The sequence below is a fragment of the Linepithema humile genome, chromosome 5 (assembly GCF_040581485.1).
Source record: "Linepithema humile isolate Giens D197 chromosome 5, Lhum_UNIL_v1.0, whole genome shotgun sequence".
Lineage (NCBI taxonomy): Eukaryota > Metazoa > Arthropoda > Insecta > Hymenoptera > Formicidae > Linepithema > Linepithema humile.
In genome coordinates, this window is record NC_090132.1 from 9,704,695 (window position 1) to 9,725,390 (window position 20,696).

The 20,696-nt window shown below is 31.6% G+C and overlaps 4 protein-coding genes across 7 annotated transcripts in view; 3 read left to right on the forward strand and 1 right to left on the reverse strand.

Moving 5' to 3' along the window:
* TppII (Tripeptidyl-peptidase II) overlaps positions 1–6,452 on the forward strand; it is a 93,414-nt gene extending 86,962 nt beyond the window's left edge. The window contains exons 14-23 of one of the 3 annotated variants that reach the window (XM_067354972.1): positions 6–160; positions 253–470; positions 577–811; positions 918–1,168; positions 2,561–2,572; positions 3,303–3,529; positions 3,638–3,649; positions 4,045–4,499; positions 4,645–4,860; positions 5,028–6,452. In XM_067354972.1, coding sequence (XP_067211073.1) covers positions 6–160; positions 253–470; positions 577–811; positions 918–1,168; positions 2,561–2,572; positions 3,303–3,529; positions 3,638–3,649; positions 4,045–4,499; positions 4,645–4,854 — 1,775 coding nt within the window. In that variant the 3' untranslated portion in view covers positions 4,855–4,860; positions 5,028–6,452. The remainder of the gene's footprint in view (positions 1–5; positions 161–252; positions 471–576; positions 812–917; positions 1,169–2,560; positions 2,573–3,302; positions 3,530–3,637; positions 3,650–4,044; positions 4,500–4,644; positions 4,861–5,027) is intronic. The other 2 variants (XM_067354974.1, XM_067354973.1) reach the window with 2 other exon arrangements.
* LOC105674051 (uncharacterized) lies at positions 6,434–7,684 on the forward strand. Of its 2 annotated transcripts, none has more exons than XM_012370118.2 (5): positions 6,434–6,575; positions 6,658–6,896; positions 7,055–7,216; positions 7,277–7,342; positions 7,454–7,684. In XM_012370118.2, the coding sequence occupies exons 1-5, from the start codon at positions 6,449–6,451 to the stop codon at positions 7,625–7,627; spliced, it is 768 nt and encodes a 255-aa protein (XP_012225541.1). In that variant the 5' UTR covers positions 6,434–6,448; the 3' UTR covers positions 7,628–7,684. The 2 variants fall into 2 exon arrangements, with proteins under 2 accessions (XP_012225541.1, XP_012225542.1); XM_012370119.2 differs by having other exon boundaries at positions 6,446–6,575; positions 6,769–6,896.
* A 53-nt stretch (positions 7,685–7,737) lies between these two features.
* On the reverse strand, positions 7,738–11,160 carry SCCRO (defective in cullin neddylation 1 domain containing SCCRO). The gene is made up of 5 exons (XM_012370120.2): positions 10,946–11,160; positions 10,221–10,434; positions 9,948–10,116; positions 9,643–9,856; positions 7,738–9,566 (listed from the first exon to the last, which is right to left on the reverse strand). The coding sequence occupies exons 1-5, from the start codon at positions 10,946–10,948 to the stop codon at positions 9,402–9,404; spliced, it is 765 nt and encodes a 254-aa protein (XP_012225543.1). The 5' UTR covers positions 10,949–11,160; the 3' UTR covers positions 7,738–9,401.
* Positions 11,161–11,349: 189 nt separating this feature from the next.
* botv (exostosin like glycosyltransferase 3) lies at positions 11,350–17,317 on the forward strand. Its single transcript, XM_012370116.2, has 11 exons — positions 11,350–11,592; positions 11,708–11,941; positions 12,016–12,556; positions 12,647–13,482; positions 13,553–13,768; positions 13,838–14,048; positions 14,120–14,376; positions 14,458–14,585; positions 14,660–14,936; positions 15,061–15,165; positions 15,283–17,317. The coding sequence occupies exons 2-11, from the start codon at positions 11,780–11,782 to the stop codon at positions 15,385–15,387; spliced, it is 2,838 nt and encodes a 945-aa protein (XP_012225539.1). The 5' UTR covers positions 11,350–11,592; positions 11,708–11,779; the 3' UTR covers positions 15,388–17,317.
* Positions 17,318–20,696: the final 3,379 nt, after the last annotated feature.

Sequence of the window (20,696 nt, forward strand, 5' to 3'; positions counted from 1 at the left end):
TGAAGTTCTCAGATTGAAAAGCACAGAGAAGGATAAAACTGGTAGATTTGTGATTCACACCGTTCAACTAAAACCTCGTCTGGCTTGTAAGACTCATGAAGTTAACAGAATAATTAACGTTACATCTCAGTCGGAAACTGTTCAACCATTTGCTGTGCAGGTATCACAAGTCTCTTAGAAATATATGAATACGTTATAAAAATTTTAATAAATTTTTAAATTTTAATATATTTAATCTTGACTTTGTTTCAGAGTGGATTAATACTAGAAGTAGTTATTGCGAAATATTGGGCAAATCTGGGTGACATGTTTATTGATTATTGCATAGAATTTCATGGAATTCATATGATATGTGGTAATCTTACGATGCAATCAGGAGATGGAATAAATCGTCTTGAATTACGTAGCTCTCTCAGAAATGAAGAAGTTGTACCCAATGTCTCTCTGAAAACATCTGTTCAAGTCTTAAAGTATGTCTTATTTAAAGACATACTTTATATTATTTCTATGCAAATTTATTTCTACATTGAGATACTAAGTAACTTATGAGATACATATAATCATGTAACGTTATAGGCCTAATGAATCGAAAATTACTCCTCTACGAGTGCGTGACATTATCCCGCCGTGTCGACAAATATATGAATTACAATTAACATACATATTCCACTCAGGAAAAGCAACTGAAATCACACCAAACGCTGCATTGCTTAGTGATTTGTTGTATGAGAGTGAATATGAGAGTCAAATGTGGATGCTTTATGACAGTAACAAGCAACTAATAAGTTGTGGAGATGCATATCCGTCTAAAGTGAGTTTTTTTTATTTGAATTATTAATTTTAATAATATTGATAAGAATATTATCATAAAAAATTATATTTTCATAAAAAAATATACAAATAATATTCTGTTGCAGTATACAATCCAAAAATTAGAAAAAGGAGATTATACTTTGAAGATGCATGTGCGTCACGAAAAAAGAGATTTGTTGGAAAGATTGACAGATATGCCGTTACTTCTGAGTCAGAAACTTAGCACACCAATTAATTTGGATATTTATGCTAATCATTCGCAAGCTATTATTGGTGGGAAAAAAATGGTGGCTGCATCAATTCCACCTGGTCACGTTCTTCCTCTATACGTCGCTCCATTGTCTAATGAAAGCAAGTAAGTATTTTCATTTATATCTATATATATATATCTCTCTTGTAGTATTCATTATCTTAGTAATGCTTGATAAATTAGTCTAGTTTATATTTTAAATTCACACACACACATTATTAGCTCCAATAATAGATATAATTAAATAACTACTATTTATTTGCATAAATTAATGTGTGACGTATAACTTTCAAGATTATTTATAAGGAATATTTTAAAGCTAAAAATTTAATATATTTGTTTAAGATTTCTAATAGTGTATGATTTTTAGACCAAAAGAAATTTTAATTCTTAAATTACAAAATATAATTTTTTTCTGATTGTATACACGTATACACCACATTTTACATAGCATATAATTCACACACAAACATACATATATATTAATTACATATAGTGCATATAATACATAAAATGCATAGAGATATACTACATATTGATTTATATTATTGAATAATCTTTATCACTTGTTTCATATATTTAACAATTATATGCTTAAAATATCGTTCATAAAATTCTTATTTTCTATATAAAAATAATCTTATGTATAAACTTGAAGTTAATATTGTAATATGGTAGTATATGTATATGCTTTGAATGCAAAATAGGTATGTTTGACTTTCATTAAATTAATTAGTCATTTTTTTATTTTATATCATAATCATATCACGTTTGGTAGATTAGAACTTTAAAATGTGTATTGCGATGCATTGAAGTCTTATATTTTAAACAAAGAATTGTTTAGAATGTTAAAATGCACATTTTATTCGTTTTTATGCCTTAGAATCTTATATCATATCATTTGATACCTAGAACTTTACTACGATGCATTGAAATCTTATATTTTAGAATTCTAGACCATTTCTTTATTTAAAATGTAAGATTTCAATGCATTGCTGTAAAGAAAATGTACATTCAGAGTTTTATCGATAATGAAACATGCCTTTTTTTAAGAACGGAAACATATATATATAAGATGTCTCTAAATCGATGCCAAAAGAAATTTTTAAATTAATTTAGAGTCGATTTTTTTCAGCAAAAATTTGTTTCTAAATTATTTTTTATACTTTTTAAACTTTTAGCATTAAATATTTTAATTTTAACATTGAATACAATGTTAAAGTTCTATTAGAATTAAATGAAAAAGTATGATTTTATTAATTTTTTTTTTCTTGAAACTTAGTTCTTAAAATATCTTTTAAACGCTTATAAATAAAAATGAACATATATATAGTTATGAACATATATTTCCGCTAAGAAAATGCCAAATTATTAAAAGAATATGTATATAAATATTGTGTTATCTCTTAATTTAGAGGCATTCAATATAATTATATATATATAATTTGCTGCTAAAATGCTACTAAGATAATTTTCTTTTTTTATCTTACATTGCAGCACTGAAAACAAGTGAGTCCATTATACAATTTTTATATACATTTCGCATTTGAACGCTTTAAACAAAATTAAGGACATTTGCTACTAAATTATATGGTTTGACACATTTTTTAATGCATGCTGATAATGTCTGTCCTTAATTAATTATTGCTTATTGCAAAAAGGTATATTTAGAAACATTTGTATTTAATTTTATTTTAATTTATTTTTTTTTTTCTTTTGAATTATATTCAAGAAAATACATTCACTTGTATCATATAATTGACCTACACACCACATATCCAAACAATACATATAGATAATTAAATTTACATTCCAAAGGAATTTGCATATATGATCAATAATTTATGCTTCTGCTTCTAATGCCGTTTTAATTAATTTAGCATATTTGTGCAGCTATTTTTTAGTTTTGTTATCCAGTCACTCACGAATATTTTATTCCGCAGGGAATTATTTGACTTTGTATATGTTTTGCTTTTGAATCATGTACCATTGTAACATATGTATTAATGTATTTGATACAAATGGAATGTATATTATTTCTCTACAGGAATATTATATTCTATCGCATATTTTGTCTGTTGTCGCGCTCTTTCTGCACAGCGTTACTTTTCTATCTTGTTCAGCTTTTGCACGTAATGCATACAGTAAAAGAAAATAATAATAAAGCTGCGTTTATGATTGAAATACGTAATTTCAATGTATTGTAATACATTAAATATTTCTCTTTTCTTTTGCAAAGAGTATCCAAATACGCTACCCCCGGTAGTTATCTTCAAGGTACATTGACTTTCTGTAAAGATGATGTCGGAAAGAAGGTGGATAGTCACGTATTTAAATATATCATATCTGAACCGGCCAAGAAAAATAGCAACACTACTACTAAATCTGAGAAAGAGAAAACTACGAAATGGGATGAATACAATGAAGCAATAAGAGATTTAAAATGCAATTATCTTGCAAAATTTGGTAATCTAACATTTAAATATACGTAGATATAATAGATATTTAGGGTAATCTATTATAGCATTCTTACAAATATTCTATATCTTTTTTTCCGGTTTATTTCACCAATAGCACCATCTATGAGTAAGTTGGGTTTAGAATGCAAACATTTATGTGTTTGTGCCCCTTTTTGTACCACGTGCATAAGATACATGTGTACCTTAAAGCATGTATTTGAAATTGTTGCATATGATCACCTTTCGACATTTTTGTATGTCAAATAATATATACCTGTCATTACAGTTTTTATTCTTTTACGATATCTGACAAAAGGAACTATTTACCAATAATATACATAATTTATTTGCAAATTCTACTATTTATTATCGTCAATGTAAACGATTGTAACATGAATATCATGATTTTCGCAAATTGTGGCCCTTTATGTATATAACATTTATTCATATACCTCATATGTTAATTGAAACTCTATTTTTGATAACTAATACTAATAAATTTTTTGTTCTTGTGGATAACAGAACCCGGCGAACATGCCAATCAGTTGTACGCGGAGTTGAAAGGCGTCTTCTCAGATCATTTACCCGTTCACACTGCCATGCTGACATCGCTGGACTCTCCCGAAGCGCGGCGACATGTACCGCATGATGATCTTTCCGAAAATGCTGTTGCATTTGCCAATCAAATAATAACAGTTGCCGACTCTGTGATTACGAATATCGATCAAGATAAGTTGTTAGCTTATTATGGACTGAAAAACGATCAACGTCCCGACGCGGCTAAAATCAAGGTAACAATGGAGAAGCAAAAGAACAGTTTGATTGAAGGATTAGTGAAAAAAGGATGTGCACTGGCACGGTTGTACGTGCATGGAACAAAAACTGGTGAGGGAGATGGATCCTTCGAACATTTACTTGAAAGTGTTACACATCACTGGCAAGAAGTACAGAAATTCGCTGAACCCACAGATAATAAGGTAAAGATGATTTAATTATTGTGTTTAAAAATTATTTGTTTAAATGGACGACTTAATTAATTTATGTATAGTAAAATAAGAATATTATGATGTTAATAGATTAGTATAAAATAACAAATATAATTTAGTTTTATTCTTTCTTTAGGTCATTATTTTATCCTTATGGCACGCACACATTAATAAACATTACGGGCGTTATTTGAAATTATTGATACGTTATTATGAGGAGAAACCACTTAAGGAAATTGACGAAAAGTGCATTGAAATTGCAAGGATTATGGGATGGGAACATTGGTCACGTCTTTTAATCACAAGTATACCGGCACGTTACCCAACAACATACAAATTGTTTTGATTACTGGTGCGTATTGCTTATTTCAACACAACTTTATATTTTAAGAACGCATTAATAAACATTTGTAAAGAATTGTTTGCTTATTACTATGCATCTTAGAATTAATTTGCAGAAAAACTAATCGAGTCTTTACTTTATAATATTAATTAAATATGCTGTCTTGTTAATTTTAGATTGTATGAAATCAGTATGTTACGATGCGATAAAGATAAAGATGTGAAATCCGCTCCTAACACATGTTTGTACTAATAGTGATGACACTTACGTCAGACAAGTCAAGTAAGGTGTAATATACATCTAGAAAAATATGAATGTATTCATAATTATCTAAATTATTACTAATTTAGACAATTAACATTGAACTGAATTAAAATAAATCATATTCGTACATAAACGTATGATTGATTAATAGAAACTGTAATAATTTTTTCTAAATTAATTTGCAAAAGACAAAAGACAAATATATGAGTAATAGCAATACGTTTTATTCACAAAAATATTATATTATTAATATCGTGAAGAAAAAACAGAGTAATCCTTAATTTAAATGAGTACTTAATTGAAAATACTGTCTTTTTATATTGCATTTGACAAAAAAATACTATCGTAGATATTCCCATCAATTTAATATTTGAATCTGTGACCAACATTTATTACGAAATATTCATTTTTATTTCAATTTTTATCGTATTTTTATTTTTACATTAAATTATATGTAAATATATAAATACGTCTTTTGTTTTTACATCAACAAGATTTAGTTTAAGAATATAGTTTCATTGATATATATGTTGCTTCGAACGTATATAAATAGTAACGCAACTAATCTTAAATAGACTATTTATTAGTTTTGTTACTGTAAAATGATGTATTATTTACATCTAGTACAGAGACTTTTATATCTTACGTAATAAACAAATATAAAACAAATATGTAATATGTATTGTAAATATTGAAGGATGAATTTCATACAGTTCACTGCATTTTAATAAGTGCTGAAAGATGACTCATGCCATCGAGACAATTTTGTAATGGTGAACTCTACACCATATTAAAAAAAAAAAAAAACTAAAATTTATTATTTTAAATTGATCAATTGGCAGTCTATCGCATTGCAACTAAGTAAGAATGTTACTATAAGAAGATAACATTAAATTAACAAAATGTGTTTTAACATAAAGTATAATATTAAATAATAATTCATAATTAGTTCTGAGAAGTAAAGACGTTTCTTTCTCAATAAAAAATTCTCAATAAAAAAAACAAAGCTTGAAATATATGGTAAGAAAATTGTATTGTTTTTGTCATTGCACAATTATCTAAGAAATAAAAACATTAAACAAGTTATTTAGATGCCATTAATTGTTTCTTCAGATACGCCCTGTATGCTTCTAAATTGAGCAATCAACAGCGTTTTTGTTTTCTATTAACTATCGTGTCATAACCATACATCAAACTAAATTGTAATTCAAAATGTCGTGACGTACATACATATATAAAATCTTTTTTAGGAAAATACAAATTATAAAAGATGTAATTGGTACAAAATTAATAAGTTATGAGAAACAGACGCAATAAAAGGTACTTTTAAATCATGACTTTACCGCCACTGTTTAACTGTCATTTCCCACCATATATAAAAGATTGTTACAATAACGAAGTCGATATATTATGGTACCACCCCAACTTTACACAAAGCCGTTATCCACCAGGACAGGAGAGTAAGCATCATTATTATTTACTTGAAACTATCTTTATAGATTAAATGTTTAATAATCTTTATTTTTTGATATAATCGTCCAGTAAGCGAAGCCTGTACCCTTATATGTTTGCTTGTGGCTGCACGAATATCAAGAGAAAATTTATTGATTTATGACATAGAAAATTGTCCGAAGTTGAGTATTATTGTTGCAGAAGCTATAATAGAGGGTAATAAGATTCACGCGTGGCTTATCAAGAATAAACTCATATCAGATCCATATTTGAATACTGAAGAAGCTTTAAAGTATGGGAACAAAAGTTTAAACAAATTAAAAGAATGGGTAATAATTAAAAGACGTTATATTCTATATAATATTTAATCAAACAAATTCTTGTTAAAGTATCAGTTTCTCATCTCGCTACATTTTTAACTGAACAAGTAGAACAATCTTTATAAATGTATCTTATGTCTAATATGCACAATACCTTTGTCACACAGAAATTTAATATCTTTCACGAGGAAATAGAAGCAAGCTTGTATAAAAATATAAATATATTCTTACATGAATGGTATAAAGCTCCGAAAGCTCACACTTTATTTATGCTGTTAATCACATGTGGACGCACTATATTATTCATATTTCAAGAAAGTACTTATAAGGTAAAAAGCAATTCAAACGGAATTGAAAGCAAGTGTATAAGATGCATGTTTTACCTGTAGGTCATGTTGTTCGATTCGCACAGTCACACTACTGTTAATTCAAATCGCGGTTTAATTATTGCTCAGGTAAGTAAATTTGAAAGTTTATTTAATTTTTTAGCAGTTTGTAAATAATATAATGTAAATAATAAGTGTGTGTTGTTTTTTCGCTATTGATTGTGTAAATTTGTTATACAGACAACTATTGATAGATTGGAATTATTATGCAACTGGTACAATCAGGATGTATTAAAGAATTGCTACAATACAAAAGCTGATAAATATGAACTAGCTTTTTTATATTTTTACGATGCACAATGCAGTGGCCATAATAAAGTTTCATGCAGCTGTTCAAAATCTCATAAAATATAATCACATATTATAACCAAGGTATTTTATTGTCTACATTTCTTACTGATTATAAAAATTGCTTATAAATAAAACTATTTTTCAGTTAGTACGTAAATAATATACACATGAAATATAATTATGTACTTAGCAGAACTTTTTATTTAAACACATATAAGTAATATACACGAAATATAGTGTATATTCATTCAGCAACTTTTTTAAACAGATAAATTGATTAGATTAAGACTGATATATTTATTTACATTATGTACATTTTACTTTCTCTCTGTCCTAAGGCTGATAAAACGTTTTATTGTTTACACAATGCTGAAATTATCCGAAGAAAATAATTTCGATTTATGTTCAAAAGTAATACCATATCAAGAAACAATTTTAATATTGTTTTTAAAACACCACGTATATTATTTTTTATATATGTGAACAGATTTAGCATTGCGCAAACATATCTTTGTGATATGTAACTACATATATATATTAATAAGTGTACACTAATTTATATCTTGGGATGTTCTTTTTTAGCTATGTCATATTACGCTTATAAAATATAATCAAAAATGCGTGGACGATATAATTTTACTTGAAAGTTTCGTTTTTAGATGTAACGTTATAAGTAGCTCTACAAATATTTTGATTTCTTAACAATTAGCTTCAATTAATAGTACTATGAAATTTTTTTACATTGTCTCTATAATCTTCACGTAATTTCGTGTAAATCACGCGAAAACAAATATACTACTGAATTTGTATAGAACATAGTAAAAAGAATAATATCCAACGTACAAGATAACTGTGACAAATTTGTTAAGAGAACCAAATCTATTTATATAAAGAACGTAATGATACTTTCTTCTTATATACTAACAGTTCAATAAATATACCGCAACGTATAATTGAAAATAAAAATTATCTTTAAGTTCCAAAAGCACAATATAAAGTATTATTTTCTTAGTGTACAAAGAAAAAAATTTCTTTTTCTTTATCATTTTGAATATAAAAGGTAAGTAGAATGATGCCGAAATATATAGCAATGTTTAAAATACAAGATTTCTTTCTCTTCATGTTATTATGTACATTAGAAGTGTCGTATAATAGATCGTAAAATTTATTTAATAACAGTTTTCAACAACGCAATTTCTAGAAATTACTATCTACATGAACGTATAAGCTAATCCCTCTGCTAGTGTGGTTTTCAGTACATTTTTTTAAAGGAACACGCCGAGAAACATTCTTTCGAAAAACTGCTTGCAAGTACCACCGGTCGGGGTGGTTGAGCAACTTTTTGCTATATTTCCATGTATAAATAAACATTTTATACATCATATTACTTTGTACAATATAATCATTCTCAAGGCAATGCTTTTTTCTTTTAAGCATCCAAGATAAATTAAAAGTTATAATTAAATTATCTTACAATTTCGTATACTCTATGTGATTAGTACGTTTCACACAAATTAAACTTCATGTAAGTAAAACCGTTATTTTTAAGTAAACACTCAAAAGAATTTTCTCCTTTTGCATATTTTGCCTGATAAAGTAAGTATCTATCTACCAAAGCAACAAATTGTGCATTATTGAGAATGCATATTATAAGAATGTTATACACACAGTATATGAATTGTAATATTGTGTACATTAATTTGTCTGCAGTTATGTATAGAAAGTAAGATGATGTTATGTTACTAGAAAAATGTTATTTGATGAAATATTTGGAAAATATAAATTTTATAATTGAATAAATTAAAAGTATCATGTAAGAGCGTTACAAAAAAAATCGTTAGAGAGACTGACGAACTCGAGGTTGTGCCCATTCTACGAAATCATCGATTAATACAGGCCAGGCACCCTCCTCGTCATAATTACTCATGTCTGAATTAATCATAAGTGCAAAATCTAATAATAAATTCCATGTATCTTTTGGAATTGATCTTTTGTGATGTTCCTGAAAAAAAATATTAGTATAATTATTTTAAAGTAATATATTTATAAGAAATAAATTTTAATTTTGAATTGCTTACCTGTAAAAATTGACACCATAATTGAAGAAACTTAAATTTATCATCTAATACAATGTTCCAATAAGCGATTGCCATATCCAAATCTAAACCTTTCTGCCCTGTATTCTTTGCGTAATTAAATGTGAAATGATAGAAGTCCTTGAATTTTATAGGATCCCTTAATTCATTTTCTAAATTACCTAAACGTGCTTTTAACTTATCTATACTATCAACACTGAAAACAATAATTATATCATAATTATGTTTGATAAGAAAAATATCGGTTTAATAATTGATTACCCAACAAGGACATCATTAATATTTACCCCAAATCTATCATCCCATTCATAAACTCTTCTTTAGTAAATTCGCATTGTGTTTCAGCGCGAAATTTCCATGCGATGATTAAAACTAATTTGCTTTCAGGACTTAAATTTAAATCGTCCAGAAATTTCATGATACCATCCGCTGTGATTTTATTGGGTTCATTTGGATCTACAAATATAATGATTATAATATGCTTTCTATAATATTTGATATGAGTAATAATAAGCTAGTAAGGTTGTAACTAACAGTATGTATCATATTAACAATTTTACCTTGGTATTTGCTGTATAATATTTCCAGCTTCTTTTTATCAACAGAATTTTTCGGTTCTTTGTAATAAGCTTCTGGATTTTGGAAATAATTATCACTTGCGAGATCCAGTTTCCAATCATTTTGGGCTAAACAATATATCGCAGTCTGTTCTCCAGTTTGTGTAAATGTTATAAATTTTTTCACTTTGTCTCTTTGTGAAAATTTTAATTTATGCTGTAATTTAAATAAAACAGTGCCATACAATCTGCAAGCTTATAAGTTTTTCATATTGTAAAAGTAACGTATCAAAATAATATTATAATTTAAAAGGTTTCATTACAACTAAACATATTAATAGCATGTTCTATGTTTATTTTAAAGAACTAATACACTTTCCATAAAAATCATCATACAGTATATACGTAAAAATCAGTTTATATAATTCAACAAAATATACTTTGATACATCAAGACATACTTTTGTATCTCAATTAGTATCTTGATGAAATATATTTAAAGAAAGGGGAAAAGAGGTAAAGTTAAAGTAATATTTCATTTCACTCTATCGTACCAAACAATAAATTTGCATTTAACGTAAAAAGTATCATCAACGTTGTGTACGAAGATAGGTTATTGTGAGAACTTCAAAACGGAACAACAAAATCTCAGTGAGAAAACCGACATGACTAATTGATAATGCAAAGAGTGCAATTCTATTAACAAATGCGGTTTTTCTAAATGCTTACCATTTTCCGGCTAATTTTAGGCCCCCGAAAGCCAAAATATTATTCCCCTCGCACTACACTTGACATGAACGTGCGCATGTTCTGTGAAGGTCTCTAAAAATGCAAATACATCAAGTGGATACACCGTCGCGGAATGGCTACGTTCAGAAAATACAATGGTTGTGCAACCGTTGAGCGAATGTTAGCGAATGTTAGTGAAAACACGTTTAAAATAAGATGTCTGGCCTGATGTTGATTTGTGCTATTGAAAAGAGAAGACATCTGACTTATCATTAACTCGTACTACTTGCTCGATTTTGACAAATTTTAACAGCCAATGGACGCCTCATCGTGTCCCAAAGACTCTCCTTTCTGGGACGCGATGAGGCGTCCTCTGGCTGTTGAGAATTGAAAGTTTAGAGTGAATTTATTTCGAAACCAATCTCAATGCATCGCAGAAAAGAAGAAGATGATTGTTAATAAATAAGACGCTGCAGAGATTCGAACTCGATAATTTATCAAGATCCACATCATAATGCCATGTTTATAAATTGTAATGCTGTTTAATTTGGATATCCAAGAAGTGGAGGAGTTGGTTAGGTTATATGTGTATTGATAGGATATGCTATAATGATATACAGTTCATTTAGATGTCAGTTTTTAATTAGGTATGTATGCAATTATCATTCTTTAATTTAATTTTATGGGAAATCTTGTCAAGGACAATGTAATAAATTGTTTTTATATGTGTAAAATAAAAAGTAAATGTTATGTTGCTTGCAGAAATTCAGGAAGATGCATTTGAGTATCCGGTATTTGTTGCACAAATTAAAGTAGACAGTAACTCCATATAAAATGGTAGGAAATACTTATGAAGCATTACCATGCTATCACTCTAATGGGCCTGGGAGAGAGATGTGCCAGTGGTTGGCACATATCAAATTGTCAAGGATAATCATTTTGACATCTGCAGTTCTATTTATTGTGCCATTATTTACACATTATTATTTATCGAAGGTATGTTACAAATGAGCTTTTAAAGTTATGGTTTGTAAACAATGCTTTATTCTAATTCTAAATTTACTTTTTAGGTAGAATCTGATGCTCCAGATAGAGATCTGTATAGAACGTTTTCAACACTGGAAGCTTTTGAAGATTTCACATCTATGAAAGCATCGCAATTAAAGATGAGAATAGAGGAAATGTTTCGTATAAAAATTTCAGTGAGTAACGAACTGAGAGATCTGGGTGCGAAAAGACAAAGACTTCAAGGTGAAGTCAATAGTTTGACACAGAAGATAGATGAGTTAAAACAAGAGTTACTACATCAACAAACGGATCTTGATAGATTAAAGGTTAGTGTGGAACAGGCACAGGTAGCGCAGAGAGAAGCAGTGGAAAGAAACACACCTGAATTGGCGCCACCTAAAAGAATATTGATCAATAGTCTCCCAGTTGTGTTACACAGTGCAGATCCACGGTCATGTAGAATGTACAATTGCTTTGATCACAGTCGATGTGCATTAACGAGTGGTTTTCCTGTATACTTGTATGATCCGGATCAATTCTCAGTAGTTAATCCAGGATGGGACGTAGACGGTTTCTTAAAAACAACTATTAAACAAACTTTAGGTATGTGTTTTACATATCTATGTATTATTACTTACTATATCTTTGATAAAATATTTCTTTACAATAAATTGTTATGTATTTGTTATCTAGGGTACAATCCTCATCTCACTAGAAATCCAGCAGAGGCATGCATCTATATAGTCTTAATTGGTGAAGCATTGAGCTCTCAACAAAAAAGTGATCATAGCAAATTTTTGGACATAAAGAAATTACACGCACTCCCATACTGGGGTGGAGATGGTAGAAATCATATCTTATTAAATTTTGCACGAAGAGATTTATCTGCAGATTCTGGGAATATTTTTAGTGACGTGGATACTGGCAGAGCAATGATAGTACAATCAACGTTTTATAGAAATCAGTTTCGCGATAGCTTTGACTTAATTGTCCCACCAATTCTGGGACCACCTGGCGGAGATGTTTGGCAGGATTGTGCACAGATGTTGCCAGCGAGAAGAAAATATTTGCTGTCTTTTCAGGGAGAAATGAGGACTCTTAAAGGCACACAAATGACACATTCAATTGATGATGCAGATATAGATTTGGAAAGATTAGCGGTTAATGATAACAACATAGATGCATTTATCATTCAACATTTAAAAGATATGAGTGGTGGAATAACTCTAGACAAGTTTTTCATTCAATTCGAATGTATACCAGCTTCTGTGGAAAGCAAACCCGTAGAAACTCTTGACTGGTCTCTTTGCGGAACTGACTCATCTAGAAGAGCTATATTAAAGGATTCAACATTCGCGCTGATCTTAGCTCCCAGCAATGTCACATTATTAACTACTTCATCCATGCAAGCAAGATTGTATGAAGCGTTACGAGCTGGATCAATACCGGTTATTCTTGGTGGCAATCAGATATTGCTTAATTACAATGAAGTTATTGCTTGGAGAAGAGCAGCTATTTTTCTACCTAAGGTAATTGTTACAACATCACTGAATTGGTTTACAAGATGCTGAAACAGATCTAATAAAGTTATCAATTTAGGCTAGAGTGACGGAAATGCACTTTTTATTGCGCGCTGTTCCTGATAACGACCTTCTAACTATGCGGAGACAAGGCAGATTAATATGGGAACGTTATATGAGTACTGCACAAAGTGTAGTTGACACAACTATAGCAGTAATTCGTGACAGACTTGGTATACCTCCGTTGCCGGCGTCTCAAACACCCAGTCCTAGCATTTTTAACGAAAGCTTTGTGGTATGTATTTTAATTTGTATGTGATAAAAGCGTTTGATTTTAACAAAATTTATGATTTTATGTTAAAAGCCTTTAAAGTCGGATACTATCATCGCTGAACCTGAAGCGGAAGAAAATTTAGGCCCTTTGGAACCGCCATATCCATCTCCTGCTTTCAAGAGAAATTATACGATATTATTAGTTCAAGGTCATGAAATTTGGAATGATTGGATGGATCCATTTAATTTGTATCCACAGTTACCTTTTGATACCGTTCTTCCCAGTGATGCTAAATTTCTTGGTAAGATCATTATTTTATCATATCGTACATATGAAAATTACATCTGTTCATATTGTTCTATTATTTCGTAGGCTCGGAAGTTGGTTTTCGACCTATCGGTAAAGGTGCTGGAGGTGCAGGAAAAGAATTTAGTGAGTCGTTGGGAGGAAACTATCCAAGAGAACAATTTACAATCGTCATGTTGACGTACGAAAGAGAACAAGTTCTAATAAATTCACTGGCGCGTCTTTATGGCTTGCCTTACTTGAACAAGGTACTCGTCGTGTGGAATAATCCGAAACCACCGGTGGAAGATCTCAAATGGCCTGATATCGGCGTTCCGATACACGTGAGTTTAATTTGCTGTCTATTGTATATATATTTATTCTTAGAAATTACATTAAAATATACTTTCAATATATCTGCGCAGGTTATAAAAGCTCCAAGAAACAGTTTGAACAATAGATTTCTTCCATTTGATGCTATCGAGACAGAAGCTGTCCTTTCTGTCGACGATGACGCTCATTTGAGACACGATGAAATTATGTTTGGTTTCAGGTAAATATACGGTGTCACATGTAAAGTCTTATCGATTAGCTTTTTCATATTTATCATGTATACGATGATTTTAGAGTATGGAGAGAACATCGGGATCGCGTAGTTGGGTTCCCCGGTCGCTTTCACGCATGGGACCAAAATTATCACAATGCTTGGAATTATAATTCTAATTATTCTTGTGAGCTGTCCATGGTTTTAACTGGAGCTGCTTTCATTCACAAACACTATACATATCTGTACACACATTGGCTGCCACAAGCTATAAGAGATAAAGTTGACGAATATATGAACTGCGAGGACATTGCGATGAATTTTTTAATATCTCACCTTACAAGGAAACCACCAGTTAAAGTAAGACGTCGTTTCGAATAACTCAGTCAGGAAGATAATTATTTAATATTAATTAAACTTTACAAATTTATATAAGTCTATTTGTATATGATTCTGACCATAATATTATTTTTTTCGTTTTAAGGTAACGTCACGTTGGACATTCAGATGTCCAGGCTGTCCAGTCTCGCTATCTGAAGATGATACGCATTTTCAGGAAAGACACAAGTGTATTAATTTTTTTTCTCAGGTAAAAATGATAAATTTTCGATTTCTCATCGTTTTTGTGCTTTATCTAGTCACATAAGTAATTATTTAAATAAATATACGAGTTAATAACATTACTCAATATGATTAATGTTTTCAGGTTTTCGGATATATGCCACTATTGAATACGCAATATCGAGCTGATTCAATTCTGTTTAAAACACGAATACCACATGACAAGACAAAGTGTTTCAAGTTTATATGAAGAACAAATACATTAGAATTTTTATCAGGTATTGTAGAATAAGATTTGTATGACTTTGATACCATTTTATGCAAATCATCGTTCATAAGTACAGACAGCTGCATAGGAACTGCAACGTATGCATAGGATATTTTACAAAATGTGTACAGGAAATTCAAGGCATCATGAATAGTTTAATTATAATAAGTATTTCGTGTGTCTGTGTATCTACTTGTATATAGATTATCATTAAATGATTGCATGTGTGATTGATTAAAAATTGAACAAATATTAGGTGTATTTCGCAAATAATTAGTGCAATTATTTTTATGTAATTGAATAGATTTATGTAATCAGTGGTTTTCTTAATTTTTGTAAAGTATAAAATAATAGAGATTATGATGAAAATAATTCTATACAATATCAAAATAATATCAGACACAAGATAAAGAATGTCGACATTAACGTATTTAATGATTCTCTTCTTCTCTTTTTTTATTGTTTTAAGTTTTTTTTATATAAAATGATTTTAAACCGATGGAAATAACTATTTTATAAATGTAAGTAATATACTATATCAATATGCTACATTAAAATATAACATATATTGAAATATATACTAATTAAAAAATTATATTTATATAATATATAATATTATATAATTTAATGTATTTTAATAGTATATATAAAATATATATTATATTTTGATATAACATATTAGAATTACTGCCTGTTATAATCAAAATAATGTACATACTTAATATAAAATATTCTTTTAATTGATTATTGATGATTCGTATTACGAATATCAATAATTTCTATTAAAAAAATTTTTAAAGTAAAAAAATTCAATTTTTAAAATAGGAATAATTTAGTTTATGCATATATTGGATATGTATATACTATTGATGAGTTACACAAAAGCCATTCGGACATAAATGAATTTCTACATTGCTTTACACAAAAGCTGTAAAACGCAATTAATTAATTTACAATTGTGCTTTACAGTTAATAGAAACATCACACTTGCAAGTATAACGTTTTTATATATAACGTGTGACAATGGTACAAACCATTAATAGATATTATTCCTATAGACATTGAATTATTTTATCATTATTTACCGTTATTTACTTATATTAAAACTATATTTGACAAAAGACTTTGGTGCAGAATTTATGAATTTATCGCGCGAACAATATAAAAGTTTTGAGATCTAACAAAATTTTTTACGACGTTTTCAATGAACTATGGTTTCTTCAAAATCATGTTTCGTAATTATGTTTCAGGACTAAAATCAAAATTGCTATTTTTACAACGAATATTTCTCCTTTTTTCATATTATTAATAAAATTAAAAATAACAAATTTTTTAGAAGTCTCAAAACTTTTTTAGATTTTTGTGTATTATATATATCTTTATTTTGTGATGTGTTTTATTATTATATATGTTTGATATCATTGATGTGTGCCAAATTGTTAAATAAGTTTTTTAGGTATTAAACAACTCTATCTACTGCAATCAAATATTTTTTAAAATTTATTGTATTAATTTTGATGAAATAGTTATGTAATTACAACTACATGTAGTTTGTAACTAATTTTATTATTTTTAAGATCTAAACACACAACACATTTATGATATTGTACAATATCATCAACAAATAGACTTGAATGTAACTATATATGCATGTAACGACTTCTGTAAAAAGCAAATTATTCATATAAAAAGAAATTATTGTATAAATGCTTTCTATTGTTATCTTTTATAAACATTATGACACGCAAATGTAAAATTTTAATCTATAAGAAGACTTGAAAAGAAGGAATATAAAAATGCGATATAAACGATAAAGAATCACATTTTATGCAACATAATTTGTTTTAACTACGCTTTACTTGATATTTCATTCTGATGTAAAAAAAATATATAAAAATACAATTATATACAATTAATTGTTATTTCACACTAATATATTTCATATTTTTTAGTCCCACAAGTAGTGCTAACCGCATGTATCAGATAATGACAGCTAGTAGTAAGCGTCAGCAGTAGACAGCCCCGAGCATCAGCATGGTCAGACGCAACAGTAGTTTATATGTATTTTGCTACGCCAAATATGTGGCAACAAAGGCTTATATTGAACGACGATATTAAGCTATTCATATACTAATTAACAATGATTCTGACGTCATGTTACGTATTTATAACTCGCATGCATATGATAAATTTATAATAACAATGAATTATGAAGGAAAAATTAATAATTGATGATGATCAGAAGAAAATTTCACAATTTTCACATTTATTTTTGAAAATAGATGAGTATGCAAATTTATTATTAATAATGCTTTATTTGACGAATAAAACCTTAAAGCTTATTGATTTTGGCATAATTAAATCAAATTTCAATATACAACTTAAAAAATGCGTATTGTGTAATGCGTAAATATTCTTGTTTTTTTCATCGAAAAAAAAAAAAGAGAAGTTTTTGGCACAGTCAAAATCCAGGATGGATCTTATATGCAAGCATAAACGCCACATGACGTACTCGATATACGAAACTTTGGCAATGTCGAAGGAATGGTGCAGCCGATCGGTTGCCCGATGGCGCGCTCCAGCTATCAGAAGTTTCTACGATCTTGGAACACGGTTCCTAGAGGATGATTTATCGAGTATTTCGCGTGGAATTCTACGATCGACCGTAAATATACCGTATCTATTGCCAATTTTATTGTTTCTGTATCGCATCGTGCTCCGTTTTCACGTTTTACTTGAATGAAAACTTTTAAAAGTCACATATATATTTCCGATAACTTCCTGTAAATCTAAAATTTAAAATTAAAATTTTATGTTTAGTGCTTGCATGCATAAAATCTTACAAAGATTATGTAATGACGATCACAACGCAATATAGGAAAAAATAATAAAAATCAGGGTGACATTTTCATTTTTGAAGTACAAGATAAAATAGAATGCAAGAATTTTTTAAAACAACATCTAATTTCGCGAGAAATTCGATTTCACAAGATTGAAAATTTTATCGACCTTTCCCGCAAAAATTTAGAGTAACCCTTTATTTTTAGCAGGACGTTTTAAATACACGCGCCGCATAGTTGCGATCGGGTATCCTTTCAAAGTTTGCGCCAGATTGGTCTGTCCGTCGATCAATACAGCATTTTCCTCGACGTAAGTCTCGTCCCATTTGCCTATTGGTCAGAACATACGCCGCAATCCCATTATTTATTAAGCTCGCGCGAAGATGCAATATTTGTCAGGCTTTTGTAACAAGCACGGAGCGACAATCACGATCGGCGTGTACAGTGAAATCGATTACAATTGCATGAAACCCGAACAAATCCCCGCTCGAGCGACGGACACACTTTGAAGCGTCTTTCTACTTCAACATCCCCCTCTTTGGTATCGCCTGTCACATACACGAAACTGGAGTTCATGCTATATACCAGATACGGGGTGTCCTAAATATTGTTATCTATCCTTACATTCTTTAGAATTTTCAAGAATTTGGAGGCAAAGTTTTGCTTCAAGAAAACATCATTAGAGATTGCTTATTTGAAGCTTCATGATTTTCAGTGTTTAATATTTTAGTAATAATTTCTAAAATCAAAGTTCTATTAAGCACACTTGATGTCAAGTAAAAAATAAGTTTCTTCTATATTTCCATGTGTACTTAATTTGTACTTGAAAGCTTAGTTAAAAATACACCCTTCAAGGGACAACAATTAATGCCCGGAGACATTGAAACAATCGTTATTCTCATCAGTGCGAATTGTAACAAACGATTTGAAGAAAGTGCGAGCAACTTCCGAGTCACTCTGTATGGCACTACGGACGAGAGGGTGGGAAAGCGGTGGTTCGTTCGCGCAACTGCGGTCGCACACAAGTGCGATAAGGCACCCTCCCTTGAATAGAGGTCTCTGAGCGAGCGATACGTGCAACTCCGAAAAGGGCCGCTCGCGAGGAACGCGGGTACGCGCGACTCGATGTCGACGTGAGGATTCCGACAGGAAGTCGATTCGCGGCCGGAAATTAGCCCCGTTCGCGTCCCGCTCGTCCCGTTCCACGGCTGTCGCGAGGGAAGGGTTGCGGGAAGCGAGCAGGTAACGCGAGCGTGTTGAAGCGCAGAAGAAAGAGGGACAGAGAAGAGGAGAGGGAACGGGAAACCAGCACAAAGATAACGCGACAGAATAGGTGGCGAAAGCGAGAAAAAGAGGGAGACACGGAGATACGAGAAGAAGAGGGGCGACTGGATAACTGCGAGAAAGAGAAAGAGAGAGGAGAGTCACTGCGAGAAGAGTGACAGCGCGGTGCCGAGTGCGGACTATCCACACAGATCGACGTGGGTGCCGCACCGTCGTCGCGAGGGGGTGTGCGGGAGTGAAGAAACGCATTCGCGAAACTCTCGCGAAAAGGGACACGCGCCGCGCGCGGAAGTGAAACGCGTCGTCGCCGGACACGCCGCGGCGCGACGCAACGCAACGCAAAACACGACGCAAACGCAACGCGACGCAACGCAACGCGGCGTCGCGACGCCGAGCGCGCCGCACAGTGCGCCGCGAGTGCGCAATTCACCTGGTGGCTGGCTCTCTCTCGCTCGCCGTGTGTGACAAGTGTTGACCGTTTCGCAAAGTTTCGCGGGGGAGTCGGACGAATCGAGCCGCCGTAGAGCCTGAGACAGCCGTAACGCCCGAGATGGGTGTTTAACCTCGCGACGACCAGGTAGCGGCCGCCGCTTTTACGAGGGCGTTCTCGGGGTCACGACGACGACGACGACGACGACGACGGCGACAACGACGACAACGACGAGGAAAACGAGAGCGCGCGATAATGAGCGCGATATCATCGACGGCGTATGATGTACCTCGGCGGCGATAGAAGATCTCTAACCCTCTTGGAGCGATAAGACCAACCCTCTGACGCGATTGTCAGCTGGGGAAACGATTGTCGTGGGTGTGTGTAACTGTCGGGGACGATCGACTGCGTGGGCGTCGCGACGGCCGTTAGAGGCGCGCCGAGAAACGCCATTGTCGTGTCGGCTGCCACGTGAATCGCGAGCGTCCGTGAACGACAAAGCGGATTTTTCGGAGCGAGCGAGATCGAGAGATCGGAAAGACGATTGTGCGCGGACAATTGATTTCGGTGTCCATCGAGTGAACGGTGCTGATCCTCCCGTCACTCGTCGAGGCATGCTTCTCGCGGCGGGATCCAGTTAACGGAACGGCGACACCGACCTCGCGGATCCGCTGTGTGGTTGGGATGGCGCATCGCCCCGTCGCGATGTCCGGGAGATAACGGACGACCCGATAATA